Here is an 18757-nt window from a genome sequence, read left to right as displayed (position 1 = left end):
GGCAACCAAAGCTTTAGTTTCTAGACTATCATTTTACAAATGTATATTGAAAACATTTTTGGGAGATGTGATGGATCATTGGGGATCATTCAATATTCCCTTTCTTTTGTTGTTCAGTGAAATCATCTCATGTGAAGAGTCAACTCATTTAATTAAAGTTCAATTCGTAACAACATTTTTTTTAAACATTTCTATTGGAAGGGTTTAATCATTTGCAATGATGTCTACTTATGAGGTCAAATGTTTGTTTCTGTCTCCATATGATATGGTAAATATATTTATAAAACCCTCTTTTAAAAAAAATCTTTATTTAACTAGGCAAGTCAGTTAATAAGAACAAAACCTTATTTTCAATGACGACCTAGGAACAGTGGGTTAACTGCCTTGTTCAGGAGCAGAACAACAGATTTGTACATTGTCAGCTCAGGGATTTGATCTTGCAACCTTTCAGTTACTAGTCCCACACCTGCCGCCTCACTAGGCTACCTACCGCCTCTTAGGCCTCACTCCCCCCTATCTGAGATATCTACTGTTGCCCTCATCCTCCACATACAACACCCGTTCTGCCAGTCACGTTCTGTTAAAGGTCCCCAAAGCGCGCACATCCCTGGGTCACTCGTCTTTTCAGTTCGCTGCAGCTAGCGACTGGAACGAGCTGCAACAAACACTCAAACTGGACAGTTTTATCTCCATGACTCAATCATGATCACTCTTACTGACAGTTGTGGCTGCTTCACGTGATGTATTGTTGTCTCTACCTTCTTGCTGTTGTCTGTGCCCAATAATGTTTGTACCATGTTCTGCTACGATGTTGTGTTGCTACCATGTTATTATGTTGTGTTGCTACCATGCTGTGTTGTCATGTGTTGCTGCCATGCTATGTTGTCTTAGGTAACTCTTTATGTGTGTTGTGTTGTCTCTCTTGTAGTGATGTTTGTTTTGTCCTATATTTCTATTTTATATGCATGTGTCTGTACCTTTGTGTGTGTCTCTTCACAGTGCCTGTTGTTCCAGAAGGTGTATTTTTACCTGTTTTTTTTAATCTGATTCCACTGCTTGCATCAGTTACCTGATGTGGAATAGAGTTCTATTTAGTCATGGCTCTATGTAGTACTGTGTGCCTCCCATAGTCTGTTCTGGACTTGGGGACTGTGAAGAAACCTCTGGTGGCATGTCTTGTGGGGTGTCCATTCAGCTTGTCAACACCTCTTAAAAAAACAAGTAGTGATGAAGTCAATCTCTCTTCCACTTTGAGCCAGGAGAGATTGACATGCATGTCATTACATGCTCTCTGTGTACGTTTAAGGGCCAGCCGTGCTGTCCTGTTCTGAGCCAACTGCAATATTCCTAAGTCCCTCTTTGTGGCACCTGACCACATGACTGAACAATAGTCCAGGTGCGACAAAACCAGGGCCTGTGGGACCTGCCTTGTTGATAGTGTTGTTAAGAAGGCAGAGCATCGCTTTATTATAGACAGATTTCTCCCCATCTTATTAGCTACTACTGCACCAATATGTTTTGACCATGACAGTTTACAATGCAGGGTAACTCCAAGCAGTTTAGTCACCTCAACTTGCTGAATTTCCACATTATTCATTGCGAGATGTAGTTGAGGTTTAGGGTTTAAGTGAATGATTTGTCCCAAATACAGTGCTTTTAGTTGTGGAAATATGTAGGACTAACTTATTCCTTGCTACCCATTCCGAATCTTACTGCAGCTCTTTGTTAAGTGTTGCAGGCATTTCAGTTGCTGTAGACAAGTACATTAGAGTGTCTAGTTTGAGAAACAGACGACGCCTCACAAGTCCTCAACTGGCAGCTTCATTAATTAGTAACCGCACAACACCAGTCTCAACGTCAACAGTGAAGAGGCGACTCCGGGATGCTGGCCTTCTAGGCAGAGTTCCTCTGTCCAGTGTCTGTGTTGTTTTGCCCATCTTAATCTTTTATTTTTATTGGCCAGTCTGAGATATGGATTTTTCTTTGCAACTCTGCCTAGAAGGCCAGCATCCCGGAGTTGCCTCTTTACTGTTGACATTGAGACTGGTGTTGTGCTTCTTTAATCAGCATAACAGTTTTCAGCTGTGCTAACATAATTGCAAAAGGGTTTTCTAATGATCAATTAGCCTTTTAAAATGATATACTTGGATTAGCTAACACAACATGCCATTGGAACACAGGAGTGATGGTTGCTGATAATGGGCCTCTGCACGCCTATGTAGATATTCCATTAAAAATCAGCCGTTTCCAGCTGCAATAGTCATTTACAACATTAACAATGTCTACACTGTATTTCTGATCAATTTGATGTTGTTTTAATGGACAAAAAATGTGCTTTTCTTTCAAAATCAAGGACATTTCTAAGTGACCCCAAACTTTTGAACAGTAGTGTATATGTTTTTGCTTTTTGTTATTTCTTATAGAGCCAAAAAGATTAGAGAAGTGGTTTATCCATACATCTCTGTTCTGGATAGATAACTCTTCCTATTTTGTTTGTTTAGAGTTTTCCAATTTTGGCTTTACTCAATGTCTGTTCTCTCTCTGTGTCTCTGTCTCTTGCTCTCTCTCACTGGGTCTCTGTCTCTTGCTCTCTCTCACTGGGTCTCTGTCGCGCTCTCTCTGTGTCTCTCGCTCTCTCTGTGTCTCTCTCTCTCTCTGTGTCTCTCTCTCTCTCTCTGTCTCTCTCTCTCTCTGTCTCTCTCTCTCTCTGTGTCTCTCTCTCTCTGTGTGTGTCTCTCCCTCTCTGTGTGCCTCTCTCTCGCTCTCTGTGTGCCTCTCTCTCGCTCTCTGTTTGTCTCTCTCTCTGTCTATCTGTATTTCTCTCTCTCTCTCTCTCTCTCTCTCTCTCTCTCTCTCTCTCTCTCTCTCTCTCTCTCTCTCTCTGTCTCTCTCTGTCTCTCTTTCTCTCTCTCTCTCTGTCTCTCTCTCTCTCTCTGTATCTCGCTATCTCTCTCTGTATATCCCTTTGTGTCTCTCTGTATCGCTCTCTCTCTCTGTCTCTCTCTCTCTCTCTCTCTCTCTGTCTCTCTCTCTCTCTCTCTCTCTCTCTCTCTGTATCTCCCTCTCTCTCTCTGTATATCCCTTTGTGTCTCTGTATGTCTCTCTCTCTCTCTGTATGTCTCTCTCTCTATCTTTCTCTCTCTCTGTATCGCTATGTGTCTCTCTGTATCTCTCTCTCTCTGTATCGCTCTGTGTCTCTCTCTCTCTCTCAGCTGGAAGAGCAGTTGAGCAGGCTGCTGAGGGAGAAGAATGATCTGCAGTCTCGTATGGAGGAGGACCAGGAGGATATGAACGAGCTCATGAAGAAACACAAGTCAGCTGTCGTCCAGGTAACACACACAATGCAAGGGTCATTCTGCATTATTTCAATGGTGTAAATAGTATTTGGCATCAGCTTAGTGCTCTCCATTAGTGTTAATGTATCTGTGTAGAGCAGTTTGCTATCAAGTGGAGATGAAAAGTGAGCTCTATCTGTCTGACACTGATGGAAATATGAGTGATCTGCTTCTACTAGCTGCAAATGAATGTATCCCGTCTAAAGTGAGACAGCTGTTCCCCTGGGCTCGCTATGTGGAGCGCTTCATGTAGCAAAAAAAAAAACGAATCTCTAATATTTCATTTCACACAGGTCACATTGAAATGAGGTGTGTTGATGTCTCCCCTCCCTACTCTTGCTTTTAAAAATGTGTGACATGGTCCCATCGACATGTTTGTTTATGGTTGTTTATTAATCTGTTTTCTAGCTGTGTAGACCAAATGGGGATGAATATATTATGTTGTACTGTGCTACTTAAAGTAAACATGATGCAATACACTGTAGAGATAAGTTGGTGTTAAACCAATCAGACTGACCAGTAGCTTGTTTGTGTGTGTGTAGTCGACCCAGAATCTAGCCCAGATCTCTGACCTACAAGCCCAGCTGGAGGAGGCCCTCAAGGAGAAGCAGGATGTGCAGGAGAAGGTACAGTTCACTGGGACACAGTTGTTTAGCCGGGAGGGTATAGGGATAGACAGGGCTATCCTAATGCAGCACTTTGTCTGCACTTAGAACAACATAATGGGACTCATTGAGCAGGACTAGCTAGCTGACATAAGTCATCTGCCTCATGGAATTTATAGTCCTCCATACCTATCTCCTCTATTTGCATGGTAGTCCTTACAAATGATTGACATGGGATAATCAATGTGTCTTTTTAGAGATGTGTCTATCAGAATAACCAAAATTGTCAAATCTGTTTGGCAGTTGAAGATAGAGAACGTCTGTCTGACTGTTGTCTGTCACGGTGCCCAGTCAGGCTGTGACATTTGGCTTTAGTAGTCCCCAGCTTTAACATACGCACCCTTCAGTCGGAGTGATTTCATTGTGGAACCGTGTTGTGTGGTCACAGTCTGTGTGCCTTTTTTATCAAATCAAGGTGACCCTGCAGGGGATCAAGCCTGTAATACCTTTACCTCGCTCTCTCTGTTGCCTCATAATCCCACCCAGACACGGGACATTTGTGTTGTAGCGTGACACTCACATTGTGGCGCTCCAGTCTGGAGATAACCATCAGAGACCCTGGCCTCGGAACAATTATCCCCACTGTTGAGAGAGGGGGGGGGGGGGATCTATCATCATCAGGCTATGAGGGCAGTGTCCGAATCCCCCTTTCTCTCTCTCTCCCCCGCCGCTCCCTCTCTCCCCCGCCGCTCCCTCTCTCCCCCGCCGCTCTCTCTCTCTCCCCCACTCTCTCTCTCTCCCCCGCTATCTCTGGCTTGCTCTCACTCTCTCTCTCTCTGATGCCTAGTCAGTCATTATGGCAGGGAAGCTGTCATCTTATTGAACGTACACGATGCTCCCAGGGGCTCCCTCATACAGGAGCTTGTAAAGGACAGTTTCTTTCAATTCACATCGAAATACATAATAATAATTATATAGTCAGTATGTTTTAAAACTGTCATTTTTTCTTTCCTTGAAGGTTACTTTAGGCCTATTTAAAGACTTGAGTTGGACTGGAGGGCATAAATCTAGTTGTTAGTTTAGCTATATTGGTTTCAGATTAAACAAAAAGTCCTCGTCTGACCTCGATGTACATCCCAAAGTCAATATTCAGGAAATTATTATTCCTAGCAAATAGTTTCTCTGCTTTGAAACAGCGGAGCAACTTTTAGAAATAATTTAAAGGAATTCAGTCGGGGGCACGTATCTACGCTTTGAATAATAGATATGTAGTGCATGTAACAAAGTCCAGTGTTTGAATCCCTATCCTGGTCTGAACTATGTTAAAACTCTGAACCACTCAATAGAGAGAGGCCGGGCTACTCCAAAAGAGGAAGGTTGGATGTCGGACCCCCTGTAGAGATGTGAAAAGCACCCAGTAGAGATGTGAAAAGCACCCAGTAGAGATGTGAAATGAAAAAGAGGTGCATGGCTCATAGAGTAGCCCTCAGGCCTAAGGCCCTGGTGTGAATAAAGAGAGTAGCCCTCAGGACTAAGGCCCTGTTGTGAATATAGAGAGTAGCCCTCAGGCCTAAAGCCATGGTGTGAATAAAGAGAGTAGCCCTCAGGCCTAAGGCCCTGGTGTGAATATAAAGAGTAGCCCTTAGGTCTGAAGCCCTGGTGTGAATAAAGAGAGTAGCCCTCAGGCCTAAGGCCATGTTGTGAATAAAGAGAGTAGCCCTCAGGCCTAAGGCCATGTTGTGAATAAAGAGAGTAGCCCTCAGGACTAAGGCCCTGTTGTGAATATAAAGAGTAGCCCTTAGGTCTGAAGCCCTGGTGTGAATAAAGAGAGTAGCCCTCAGGACTAAGGCCCTGTTGTGAATATAGAGAGTAGCCCTCAGGCCTAAAGCCATGGTGTGAATAAAGAGAGTAGCCCTCAGGCCTAAGGCCATGTTGTGAATAAAGAGAGTAGCCCTCAGGACTAAGGCCCTGTTGTGAATATAGAGAGTAGCCCTCAGGCCTAAAGCCATGGTGTGAATAAAGAGAGTAGCCCTCAGGCCTAAGGCCATGTTGTGAATAAAGAGAGTAGCCCTCAGGCCTAAGGCCCTGTTGTGAATATAAAGAGTAGCCCTTAGGTCTAAAGCCCTGGTGTGAATAAAGAGAGTAGCCCTTAGGCCTAAGGCCCTGTTGTGAATATAGAGAGTAGCCCTCAGGCCTAAAGCCATGGTGTGAATAAAGAGAGTAGCCCTCAGGCCTAAGGCCCTGGTGTGAATAAAGAGACTAGCCATCGGGCCTAAGGCCCTGTTGTGAATATAGAGAGTAGCCCTCAGGCCTAAAGCCATGGTGTGAATAAAGAGAGTAGCCCTCAGGCCTAAGGCCATGTTGTGAATAAAGAGAGTAGCCCTCAGGACTAAGGCCCTGTTGTGAATATAAAGAGTAGCCCTTAGGTCTGAAGCCCTGGTGTGAATAAAGAGAGTAGCCCTCAGGACTAAGGCCCTGTTGTGAATATAGAGAGTAGCCCTCAGGCCTAAAGCCATGGTGTGAATAAAGAGAGTAGCCCTCAGGCCTAAGGCCATGTTGTGAATAAAGAGAGTAGCCCTCAGGACTAAGGCCCTGTTGTGAATATAGAGAGTAGCCCTCAGGCCTAAAGCCATGGTGTGAATAAAGAGAGTAGCCCTCAGGCCTAAGGCCATGTTGTGAATAAAGAGAGTAGCCTTCAGTCCTAAGGCCCTGTTGTGAATATAAAGAGTAGCCCTTAGGTCTAAAGCCCTGGTGTGAATAAAGAGAGTAGCCCTTAGGCCTAAGGCCCTGTTGTGAATATAGAGAGTAGCCCTCAGGCCTAAAGCCATGGTGTGAATAAAGAGAGTAGCCCTCAGGCCTAAGGCCCTGGTGTGAATAAAGAGACTAGCCATCGGGCCTAAGGCCCTGTTGTGAATATAGAGAGTAGCCCTCAGGCCTAAAGCCATGGTGTGAATAAAGAGAGTAGCCCTCAGGCCTAAGGCCATGTTGTGAATAAAGAGAGTAGCCCTCAGGACTAAGGCCCTGTTGTGAATATAAAGAGTAGCTCTTAGGTCTGAAGCCCTGGTGTGAATAAAGAGAGTAGCCCTCAGGACTAAGGCCCTGTTGTGAATATAGAGAGTAGCCCTCAGGCCTAAAGCCATGGTGTGAATAAAGAGAGTAGCCCTCAGGCCTAAGGCCATATTGTGAATAAAGAGAGTAGCCCTCAGGACTAAGGCCCTGTTGTGAATATAGAGAGTAGCCCTCAGGCCTAAAGCCATGGTGTGAATAAAGAGAGTAGCCCTCAGGCCTAAGGCCATGTTGTGAATAAAGAGAGTAGCCCTCAGGACTAAGGCCCTGTTGTGAATATAAAGAGTAGCCCTTAGGTCTAAAGCCCTGGTGTGAATAAAGAGAGTAGCCCTTAGGCCTAAGGCCCTGGTGTGAATATAGAGAGTAGCCCTCAGGCCTAAAGCCATGGTGTGAATAAAGAGAGTAGCCCTCAGGCCCTGGTGTGAATAAAGAGAGTAGCCCCCAGGCCTTAAGCCCTGGTGTGAATAAAGAGAGTAGCCCCCAGGCCTAAAGCCCTGGTGTGAATAAAGAGAGTAGCCCTCAAGCTTAAAGCCGTGGTGTGGATACAGAGAGTAGCCCTCAAGCTTAAAGACGTGGTGTGGATACAGAGAGTAGCCCTCAAGCTTAAAGACGTGGTGTGGATACAGAGAGTAGCCCTCAAGCTTAAAGCCGTGGTGTGGATACAGAGAGTAGCCCTCAAGCTTAAAGCCGTGGTGTGGATACAGAGAGTAGCCCTCAAGCTTAAAGACGTGGTGTGGATACAGAGAGTAGCCCTCAAGCTTAAAGCCGTGGTGTAGATACAGAGAGTAGCCCTCAAGCTTAAAGACGTGGTGTGGATAAAGAGAGTAGCCCTCAAGCTTAAAGCTGTGGTGTGGATACAGAGAGTAGCCCTCAAGCTTAAAGCCGTGGTGTGGATACAGAAGGTAGCCCTCAAGCGTAAAGCCGTGGTGTGGATACAGAGAGTAGCCCTCAAGCGTAAAGCCCTGGTGTGAATAAAGAGAGTAGCCCTCAAGCTTAAAGCCGTGGTGTGGATACAGAGAGTAGCCCTCAAGCTTAAAGACGTGGTGTGGATACAGAGAGTAGCCCTCAAGCTTAAAGACGTGGTGTGGATACAGAGAGTAGCCCTCAAGCTTAAAGCCGTGGTGTGGATACAGAGAGTAGCCCTCAAGCTTAAAGACGTGGTGTGGATACAGAGAGTAGCCCTCAAGCTTAAAGCCGTGGTGTGGATACAGAGAGTAGCCCTCAAGCTTAAAGACGTGGTGTGGATACAGAGAGTAGCCCTCAAGCTTAAAGACGTGGTGTGGATAAAGAGAGTAGCCCTCAAGCTTAAAGACGTGGTGTGGATAAAGAGAGTAGCCCTCAAGCTTAAAGACGTGGTGTGGATACAGAGAGTAGCCCTCAAGCTTAAAGACGTGGTGTGGATACAGAGAGTAGCCCTCAAGCTTAAAGACGTGGTGTGGATACAGAGAGTAGCCCTCAAGCTTAAAGACGTGGTGTGGATACAGAGAGTAGCCCTCAAGCTTAAAGACGTGGTGTGGATACAGAGAGTAGCCCTCAAGCTTAAAGACGTGGTGTGGATACAGAGAGTAGCCCTCAAGCGTAAAGCCGTGGTGTGGATACAGAGAGTAGCCCTCAAGCTTAAAGACGTGGTGTGGATACAGAGAGTAGCCCTCAAGCTTAAAGCCGTGGTGTGGATACAGAGAGTAGCCCTCAAGCTTAAAGACGTGGTGTGGATACAGAGAGTAGCCCTCAAGCTTAAAGACGTGGTGTGGATACAGAGAGTAGCCCTCAAGCTTAAAGACGTGGTGTGGATAAAGAGAGTAGCCCTCAAGCTTAAAGCTGTGGTGTGGATACAGAGAGTAGCCCTCAAGCTTAAAGCCGTGGTGTGGATACAGAAGGTAGCCCTCAAGCGTAAAGCCGTGGTGTGGATACAGAGAGTAGCCCTCAAGCGTAAAGCCCTGGTGTGAATAAAGAGAGTAGCCCTCAAGCTTAAAGCCGTGGTGTGGATACAGAGCGTAGCCCTCAAGCTTAAAGACGTGGTGTGGATACAGAGAGTAGCCCTCAAGCTTAAAGACGTGGTGTGGATACAGAGAGTAGCCCTCAAGCTTAAAGCCGTGGTGTGGATACAGAGAGTAGCCCTCAAGCTTAAAGACGTGGTGTGGATACAGAGAGTAGCCCTCAAGCTTAAAGCCGTGGTGTGGATACAGAGAGTAGCCCTCAAGCTTAAAGACGTGGTGTGGATACAGAGAGTAGCCCTCAAGCTTAAAGCCGTGGTGTGGATAAAGAGAGTAGCCCTCAAGCTTAAAGACGTGGTGTGGATACAGAGAGTAGCCCTCAAGCTTAAAGACGTGGTGTGGATACAGAGAGTAGCCCTCAAGCTTAAAGACGTGGTGTGGATACAGAGAGTAGCCCTCAAGCGTAAAGCCGTGGTGTGGATACAGAGAGTAGCCCTCAAGCTTAAAGACGTGGTGTGGATACAGAGAGTAGCCCTCAAGCTTAAAGACGTGGTGTGGATACAGAGAGTAGCCCTCAAGCTTAAAGACGTGGTGTGAATACAGAGAGTAGCCCTCAAGCTTAAAGACGTGGTGTGGATACAGAGAGTAGCCCTCAAGCTTAAAGACGTGGTGTGGATACAGAGAGTAGCCCTCAAGCTTAAAGATGTGGTGTGGATACAGAGAGTAGCCCTCAAGCTTAAAGCTGTGGTGTGGATACAGAGAGTAGCCCTCAAGCTTAAAGCTGTGGTGTGGATACAGAGAGTAGCCCTCAAGCTTAAAGCCGTGGTGTGGATACAGAGAGTAGCCCTCAAGCGTAAAGCCGTGGTGTGGATACAGAGAGTAGCCCTCAAGCGTAAAGCCGTGGTGTGGATACAGAGAGTAGCCCTCAAGCGTAAAGCCGTGGTGTGGATACAGAGAGTAGCCCTCAAGCGTAAAGCCGTGGTGTGGATACAGAGAGTAGCCCTCAAGCGTAAAGCCGTGGTGTGGATACAGAGAGTAGCCCTCAAGCGTAAAGCCGTGGTGTGGATATAGATCACCAGTTGTGTGGAGGTTGTGTTTCAGCATTGGTGGGCTGAACATTTGCACTATTACTGTAGGCTGTTGCGTTCATTTGATAACATAATATATATACCTACAGTATACTGTGTATAAACTCAGCAAAAAAATAAACGTCCCTTTTCAGGACCCTGTCTTTCAAAGATAATTTGTAAAAATCCAGATAACTTCACAGATCTTCATTGTAAAGGGTTTAAACACTGTTTCCCATGCTTGTTCAATGAACCATAAACAATTAATGAACATGCACCTGTGGAACAGTCGTTAAGACACTAACAGCTTACAGACGGTAGGCAATTAAGGTCACAGTTGTGATAACTTAGGACACTAAAGAGGCCTTTCTACTGACTCTGAAAAACACCAAAAGAAAGATGCACAGGGTCCCTGCTCATCTGTGTGAACATGCCTTAGGCATGCTGCAAGGAGGCATGAGGACTGCAGATGTGGCCAGGGCAATAAATTGCAATGTCCGTACTGTGAGACGCCTAAGACAGCGCTACAGGGACGGACAGCTGATCGTCCTCGCAGTGGCAGACCTCGTGTAACAACACCTGCACAGGATCGGTACATCCGAACACCACACCTGCGGGACAGGTACAGGATGGCAACAACAACTGCCCGAGATACACCAGGAACGCACAATCCCTCCATCAGTGCTCAGACTGTCTGCAATAGGCTGAGAGAGGCTGGACTGAGGGTTGTAGGCCTGTTGTAAGGCAGGTCCTCACCAGACATCACTGGCAACAACGTCGCCTATGGGGACAAACCCACCGTCGCTGGACCAGACAGGACTGGCAAAAAGTGCTCTTCACTGACGAGTCACGGTTTTGTCTCACCAGGGGTGATGGTCGGATTCGCGTTTATCGTTGAAGGAATGAGTGTTACACCGAGGCCTGTACTCTGGAGCGGGATCAATTTGGAGGTGAAGGGTCCGTCATGGTCTGGGGCGGTGTGTCACAGCATCATCGGACTGAGCTTGTTGTCATTGCAGGCAATCTCAACGCTGTGTGTTACAGGGAAGACATCCTCCTCCCTCATGTGGTACCCTTCCTGCAGGCTCATCCTGACATGACCCTCCAGCATGACAATGCCACCAGCCATACTGCTCGTTCTGTGTGTGATTTCCTGTAAGACAGGAATGTCAGTGTTCTGCCGTGGCCAGCGAAGAGCCCGGATCTCGATCCCATTGAGCACGTCTGGGACCTGTTGGATCGGAGGGTGAGGGTTAGGGCCATTCCCTCCAGAAATGTCAGGGAACTTGCAGGTGCCTTGGTGGAATAGTGGGGTAACATCTCACAGCAAGAACTGGCAAATCTGGTGCAGTCCATGAGGAGGAGATGCACTGCAGTACTTAATGCAGCTGGTGGCCACACCAGATACTGACTGTTACTTTTGATTTTGAGCCTCTCTTTGTTCAAGGACACATTATTCAATTTCTGTTTGTCACATGTCTGTGGAACTTGTTCATGTCTCAGTTGTTGAATCTTGTTATGTTCATACAAATATTTAACATGTTAAGTTTGCTGAAAATAAAAGCAGTTGACAGTGAGAGGACATTTCTTTTTTTGCTGAGTTAACATAATATACTGTATGGTGGCAGTTTGTTTCTGCTACGGTATGTTGTTCTTTCTAAAACCCTTCCTTGTTTGTGTTCCTACTCCTGTGTTTCACTCCCTCAGCTCTCGGCACTGCAGAGCCAGCTGGAGTTCCAGGAGACGTCTATGGTGGAGAAGTCCCTGGTCAGCAGGCAGGAGGCCAAGATCCGAGAGATGGAGACCAGGATGGAGTTTGAGAAAACACAGGTCAAACGCTTGGAGGTGAGAGCATGCAGGGGGGCTGAGGGGCATTCTAGAGGAGGAGCGTTGGTTGGCGCCTGGTGGCCTGTCTAGTGCGTGTGTGTGTGTGGGGGGGGGGGGTCAGGGCTGAAGAATTGCCCAGTGGGTGAAATGAGGGACGATTGACTCCCACTACCTCCACCATACAAGTTTTGCCACCTCACAAACGGTTATTTCTATTTTTAGTGCTGGATTCAGCCTCATAACCTTCTTCTAACTTAGACTGTTAGCATATCACAGTTAGATAATGCCTTCTGCTCTGTTTGTCCTCTGACTAGCTCATATTATATTCACTCCACAATATCATTTGTTATTCTGTCAGTTTCAAATTACATTGTGATATTGCCTGCGACAAACGTTTAAGTGAAGGATAAAGGTTACTGTTTGCACACAGCCAGGGAAAAATAGAAATCCATTTTCTTCCCCTCAGACAAATGCATCTTTGCTCATTTTGGCAACTTTTGGACTTGTAATTACCAGCAATGTGCAGACAGCCAGACACACTGCTTTAACTCAAATCTAAAAGTAAAACTCTCTCAGAGAATCCCTCTCTGTCAATGTTCTCCACTGGCTGGAATAATAGAAAGACCAACTAAGACTGGCTAAGAATTGTTCAGTTTTGGGAAGGATACGTCCAAAGTTATAAGGGGTTTTAAGGTCGTATTTAGCCATGTCTTGTTACTACTCATGGCATTTGAAACCACTGTGAGTGGCTGGATATTTCTGGTAGACAGAGAACTATAGGAGGCCAATCAATAAACATCTGAGAGGGCAGAGAGCAGAACTCACCCACTCACAGTGTGAAGCATGGACAAGGCTGGAGGCTAATGGCTGTTTAGCATTAGTGGAGGCTGGATTCACCCTTTTCAGTGCATTGAAGTTGCTATATGTGCTCATATGAAATGCTGGAGCATTCCTCTGCGGTGCAAATACAGTATGTAAATACAGTATGTAGCAGAACGATGTTTAGCAAGTAGACTATTTAATTAGTAGTTTCTTGCCCTTATTTGGGGAATATCTCAAAGCAAGTAAGTGTATTTCTTGAACTGCATTGTTGGTTAGGGGCTTGTAAGTAAGCATTTCAAGGCAAAGTCTACACCTGTTGTATTCGGCGCATGTGACCGATACAAGTAGGTTTTTCCTCAACTGAATCCCATTTTAGATATGGAGTATCTCTTATAGCGCATGCATGATAAGGTCTCTGACCTGGGCCAGATATAGACTGTGTGCAGTGGTTCTTCTAACACGGTCCCTGTCTGCTGTTGGTTATTCAGAGCCTGGTGGCCCGTCTGAAGGAGAACCTTGAGAAGCTAACAGAGGAGCGGGATCACCGCAGCACCAGCGAGACACGGGAGAAGGAGCAGAACAAGCGGCTCCAGAGACAGATCAGAGATATCAAGGAGGAGATGGGAGAGCTGGCCAAGAAGGAGGGAGAGGCCAGCCGCAAGAAACATGAGCTGGTAAGACCCAAAGTCACAAATGGGCCGAGGGGACTGGGGTGCTGTACAGACTGGCTTTTTACAGTGGTGCGCTTTGAAGATATAAAATAACGGCTGCAGTTCCCATCAACCTTGCTTTGTTCAGGAGTATTAGACATTGAGAAAAATGAGACCGACAAAGAGACTTCAGAAATGGTCAGATGTAGGTGTAATGCTGGGACCTTAGCTTAGAGTGTCTCACTCTCTTCCAACAGGAAATGGATATTGAAAGCTTTGAGGCAGCCAATCAGAGCCTGCAGGCGGACCTTAAACTAGCCTTCAAGAGGATTGGTGACCTCCAGGCCGCCATCGAGGACGAGATGGAGAGTGACGGCAACGAGGACCTCATCAGCAGGTATAGCTGTCTATTTTGTGCCCGGACATATACATTAACCTAATACAACAGGTATAGCTGTCTATTTAGTGCCCAAACATATAAATTCACTTAATATAATTAATTTACCTCATGTCCTCTCATGACAGCAAGTGTCAGCTAGTCAGCACGCACTCAGCATAGAGAGCAGCTACTGTTACACAGTTAAACTGTAGATAAACTAAGCAGAAGAGGTGGTAGGAAGAGGAAGAGAATGACCCAGTCAGGATGGATGTTCCATTGAAAGAGGCCATGGATAAAGCAATCAGAGAGAACTCTCCCCCGACTCTGTCTTTCCTTATTCACACAATCTGAAAGATTTATGCCCTGAAAACTGCTGGGCTTAATTTTCAGGCCTTTAAAAAAAGATATATTCTTTGTTTCCTGTATTCGATGAGATAGGCAGCTAGCTAAAGCTACGTCAGTGAAATCGAGTTCTGTCTCCTCCCGTTCCTTATTTATTTACTCGCTCTCTGCTCCTGCCGAGCCTTGTTTGTTTATTTGTTTGTTTATGAGTACAGTCCCGGGGAGAAGGCCTTTCTTCCCTCTGTGAGTCAGGTTTGAGTATAGTGTGTACTCTTTCTTCTCCACGCGGTAACAGGATGGGGGATCAGGATGATGTGGTGTGCTGAGTCAGTAACCCAGCAATATGCAGCGCTTGAATCTCTCCCACTTTGAGGAAATATCTTTAATAGAACCACAGGGTCATCATCATAGAATTATGAATTAGAACACTAGTAATTGAATAGGATATATATGGTCATCACCACCACATCAACCATGATATCCACAATGATTTAGGTTTTAGATCCTTCAAGCATTAGCCTATTCATCACATTCTTTTGGTTTACTTGGACTGTACCTACCTATTTCCTGTCTCACTTTTCTTTTCTGTTTGTTTTGTGTTTGTATTCTTTATTTCTTTGTGTCTCTGTCTGTCATCCATCATCATGACCAGTTTACAAGACATGGTGACAAAGTATCAGAAAAGAAGGAACAAAACGTGAGGAACTAGAGCTTGTGTTGTTTGACATTGTTTTAAACGCTATTTTGGAATAGTCTTTTGCCCTTCACTGGAAAGGATGCAATATCAAGCAGCAGATCTATTGTCCATGTTCAAGCCATCTCATATAAGTTCAAGTTTATGACTTATGGCATAGTTCATATGTCACTTCATAAGAACTTAACTATGGGATACCATTCAACGAACAATTTCAGTGATACTGCATTGTTATTCCAGGGCTCAGCTATTCCCCCATAGCCTAATTTGCTACACTCTTCACTGCATGAGGCCACATTCTGAACTGCATGAATGCCATTGACAACATGCTTTTCTAAACCAAGCATAAAACAACCCCTTCCCCAGAGTGTCTGTGTGGTTATTCATCGAGTAACGCCTTAAACTGAGGGTAACATATAATATCTAACTGGCGTAGTATGCATCCATCGCTGGGTAAGTGTCATGTGGTGTCCACCAGGGCTCAGTTCTTGGACTCCTACCTTTCCAGTGAGAACCCTACTCCCTTTCTCCCCTTGTGTTTGCTGTCCCAGTGTGTCCTCCGGGGGTTCTGTTGGACACCGCTGTTCCTTGTTTGAACAGCGTTCTTTGCCCAGTGGCTGCACGCCCGCTCTCAGGGCCTACTGAATATTTCAGAGCCTTGCTCTGGGGTGGATTTGAGATTTGACTGTCTGCCTCTGACGACGGAAAAACGAATGGTGTGTTTCTCATTAATCTTTTACACTCACTATATAATGCAGAACCCTCAAATGTCTTACAAAAAGCTCTCTGCTCGTCTGGCAAGTGACTGGATATAGGTCTGACTGACTGCGTGTATTGGTTCCTGACTTCCCTGAACAGTTGCATATCGCGGGGACTATTCGATGCTATTGCAAAAAATCATACAATGTGATTTTCTGGATTTTTGTTTTAGATTCCGTCTCTCACAGTTGAAGTGTACCTATGATAAAAAATTACAGACCTCTACATGCTTTGTAAGTAAGAAAACCTGCAAAATCGTCAGTGTATCAAATACTTGTTCTCCCCACTGTATATAATACATAGGAATAATTGACAATTGACTGGCAGAAAGTTGAAAAACAAAAAAAGTTGCACGCCTAGAATTACATGTAGGTACACTTTCAGAATATTGCCACAACAAAAGAGTCCCAAAAGTATTGCGCATTCAAAAGGCATCAGCTATCTTTACAGAGAACAAGGACTTTAACAACCGATGGTGCGCCATCCTAAACAAATGTTTAAGGCCGAATTGGATACTATAATCGTCTCCATCCGCCCTGTTTAGGGGAGGGTTTGGCCGGGATTTTCTTGTCTCATCGAAATCTAGCGACTTCTTCTGGCTGACTTCGGTCGCCAGCTGGACAGTGTTTCCTCCGACACATTGGTGCGGCTGGCTACCGGGTTAAGCAAGCAGTGTGTCAAGAAGCAGTGCAGCTTGGCAGGGTCATGTTTTGGAGGACGCAAAGCTCTCAACCTTTGCCTCTCCCGAGTCCATAGGGGAGTTGCAGTGATGGGACAAGACTGTAACTAACTACCAATTGGATATCATGAAATTGGGGAGAAAAAGGGGTAAAAAAAATACAATTAAAAAAGATCTCTTTATTGTCTAAAGAATGATATTTTGTACCCACTAGCACATATGCCTTCAATATGCAGGTGGATCTCTACAAATTAATACGCACATTGCAACTGAAACTGTTTTTTTAGAGATTGCAACCCCTCTTTTATAATGTATTCAGACCTCCATCTACGTTCGTCCCACATGGGCCAGCTGTGGACACGTACTACAGATTGGTGCGTAAAGACATAGCCAGAGACCTCTATTCCCTATGTCAGGAACAACTTTACCCACAAGCCCTTAATGATCTCCAGATAATTAAGAATGATCTCCAGAATGAAAACTCTATAGTTACAGTGCATTCAGAAAGTATTCAGACCGCTTGACTTCTTCCACATTTTGTTACGTTACAGCCATATTCTAAAATTGATTACATTTTTAAAATTCTCCATGAATCTACACACAATACCCGATAATGACAAAGCAAAAACTGGCTTTTAGACACTTATTTACTTAAGTATTCAGACCCTTTGCTATGAGACTCGAAATTGAGCTCAGGTGCACCCTGTTTCCATTGATCATCCTTGAGATGTTTCTACAACTTGATTGTAGTCCACCTTTGGTAAATTCGATTGACTGGATATGATTTGGAAAGGCACATACCTGTCTATATAAGGTCCCACAGTTGACAGTGCATGTCAGAGCACAAACCAAGCCAAGAGGTCGAAGGAATTGTCCATAGAGCGCCGAGACTATTGAGGCACAGATCTGGGGAATGGTACCAAAATAAAATCAGCATTGAAGGTCCCCAAGAACACAGTGGCCTCCATAATTCTTAAATGGAAGAAGTTTGGAACCATCAAGACTCTTCCTAGAGCTGGACGCCTGGCCAAACTGAGCAATCGAGGGTGAAGGGCCTTGGTCATTGAGGTGACCAAGAACCCGATGGTCACTCTGACAGAGCTCCAGATTTCCTCTGTGGGGATGGGTGAACCTTCCAGAAGGTTTACAGCACTCCACCAATCAGGCCTTTATGGTAGAGTGTCCAGACAGAAGCCAGTCCTCAGTAAAAGGCATAGCCCGCTTGGAGTTTGCAAAAGGCACCTAAAGGACTCTCAGACCATGAGAAACAAGATTCTCTGGTCGGATGAAACCAAGATTGAACTCTTTGGCCTGAATGCGAAGCTTCACGTCTAGAGAAAACCTGGCACCATCCCTACGGTGAAGCACGGGGGTGGCAGCATCAAGCTGTGGGGATGTTTTTCAGCGACAGGGACTGGGAGACTAGACAGGATCGAGGGAAAGATGAACAGAGCAAAGTACAGAGAATATCCTTGGTGAAAACCTGCTCCAGAGCACTCAGGACCTCAAACTGGGGTGAAGGTTCACCTTCCAACAGGACAACGACCCTAAGCACACAGCCAAGACAACGCAGGAGTGACTTCGGGACAAGTCTCTGAATGTCCTTGAATGGCCCAGCCAGAGCCTGGACTTGAACCCGATCGAACATCTCTGGAGAGATCTGAAATTAGCTGTGCAGCAACGCTCCCCATCCAACCTGACAGAGCTTGAGAGGATCTGCAGAGAAGAATGGAAGAAACTCCCCAAATACAGGTGTGCCATGCTTGTAGCATCATACCCAAGAAGACTCGAGGCTGTAATCACTGCCAAAGGTGCTTCAACAAAGTACTGAGTAAAGGGTCTGAGTACTTATGTAAATGTGATATTTCACTTTTTATTTGTAATAAATTTGCAAAAATGTCTAAACCTGTTTTTGCTTTGTCATTATGGGGTATTGTGTGTAGATTGATGCGGGAAAAAACTAATTAATCCATTTTAGAATAAAGCTGTAACGTAACAAAATGTGGAAGAAGTCAAGGGGTCTGAATACTTCCTGAATGCACTGTATGCCTTCCCCCCCATGGCTGCGCCCCTGCCCAGTCAAGTGAAATCCATAGATTAAGGCCTAATGAATTTATTTAAATTGACTGATTTCCTTCTATGAACTGTAACTCAGTCAAATCTGAGCAATTGTTGCATGTTGCATTTATATTTTTGTTCATTATAATTGAACAATGTCAGGATGAAAGAAAGTAAAACAAAACAAGCTGCGTCACAATCTCAGTTTTTAATCTGGTATTGGAGGTCACAGCAATAGCATATGTGTCTTAATAGGTTTTGAACAGATGCGTATTGGATGGCAAAGCCTGACAGAGATGGTCGCCTCGCTTCGAGATCTTAGGAAACTATGCAGTATTTAGTTTTTTATGTATTATTTCTTACATTGTTACCCCAGGAAATCTTAAGTCTTATTACATACAGCCGGGAATAACTATTGGATATAAGATTACGACAAGGAATACGACTTTCCCAAAGCGGATCCTCTGTTCGGACCACCACCCAGGACAATGGAGCTAATTCCAGTAGGCGATCCAAAACAACGACGCCGCAGAAGGGGCA

The 18757-nt window shown here is 45.2% G+C and overlaps 1 protein-coding gene across 10 annotated transcripts in view; it reads left to right on the top strand.

The window, feature by feature from the left end:
- myo18ab (myosin XVIIIA b) overlaps positions 1-18757 on the top strand; it is a 170922-nt gene that overhangs the window by 140364 nt on the left and 11801 nt on the right. For 7 of the 10 annotated variants that reach the window (XM_071359797.1, XM_071359795.1, XM_071359796.1 and 4 more), the window contains 6 exons: positions 3213-3329; positions 3878-3961; positions 11715-11852; positions 13145-13330; positions 13564-13703; positions 14680-14724. In XM_071359797.1, coding sequence (XP_071215898.1) covers positions 3213-3329; positions 3878-3961; positions 11715-11852; positions 13145-13330; positions 13564-13703; positions 14680-14724 — 710 coding nt within the window. The remainder of the gene's footprint in view (positions 1-3212; positions 3330-3877; positions 3962-11714; positions 11853-13144; positions 13331-13563; positions 13704-14679; positions 14725-18757) is intronic. The other 3 variants (XM_071359799.1, XM_071359798.1, XM_071359792.1) reach the window with 1 other exon arrangement.

This window comes from Salvelinus alpinus, chromosome 22 (assembly GCF_045679555.1).
Source record: "Salvelinus alpinus chromosome 22, SLU_Salpinus.1, whole genome shotgun sequence".
NCBI lineage: Eukaryota > Metazoa > Chordata > Actinopteri > Salmoniformes > Salmonidae > Salvelinus > Salvelinus alpinus.
This window is presented reverse-complemented; position numbering and strand designations above follow the sequence as displayed.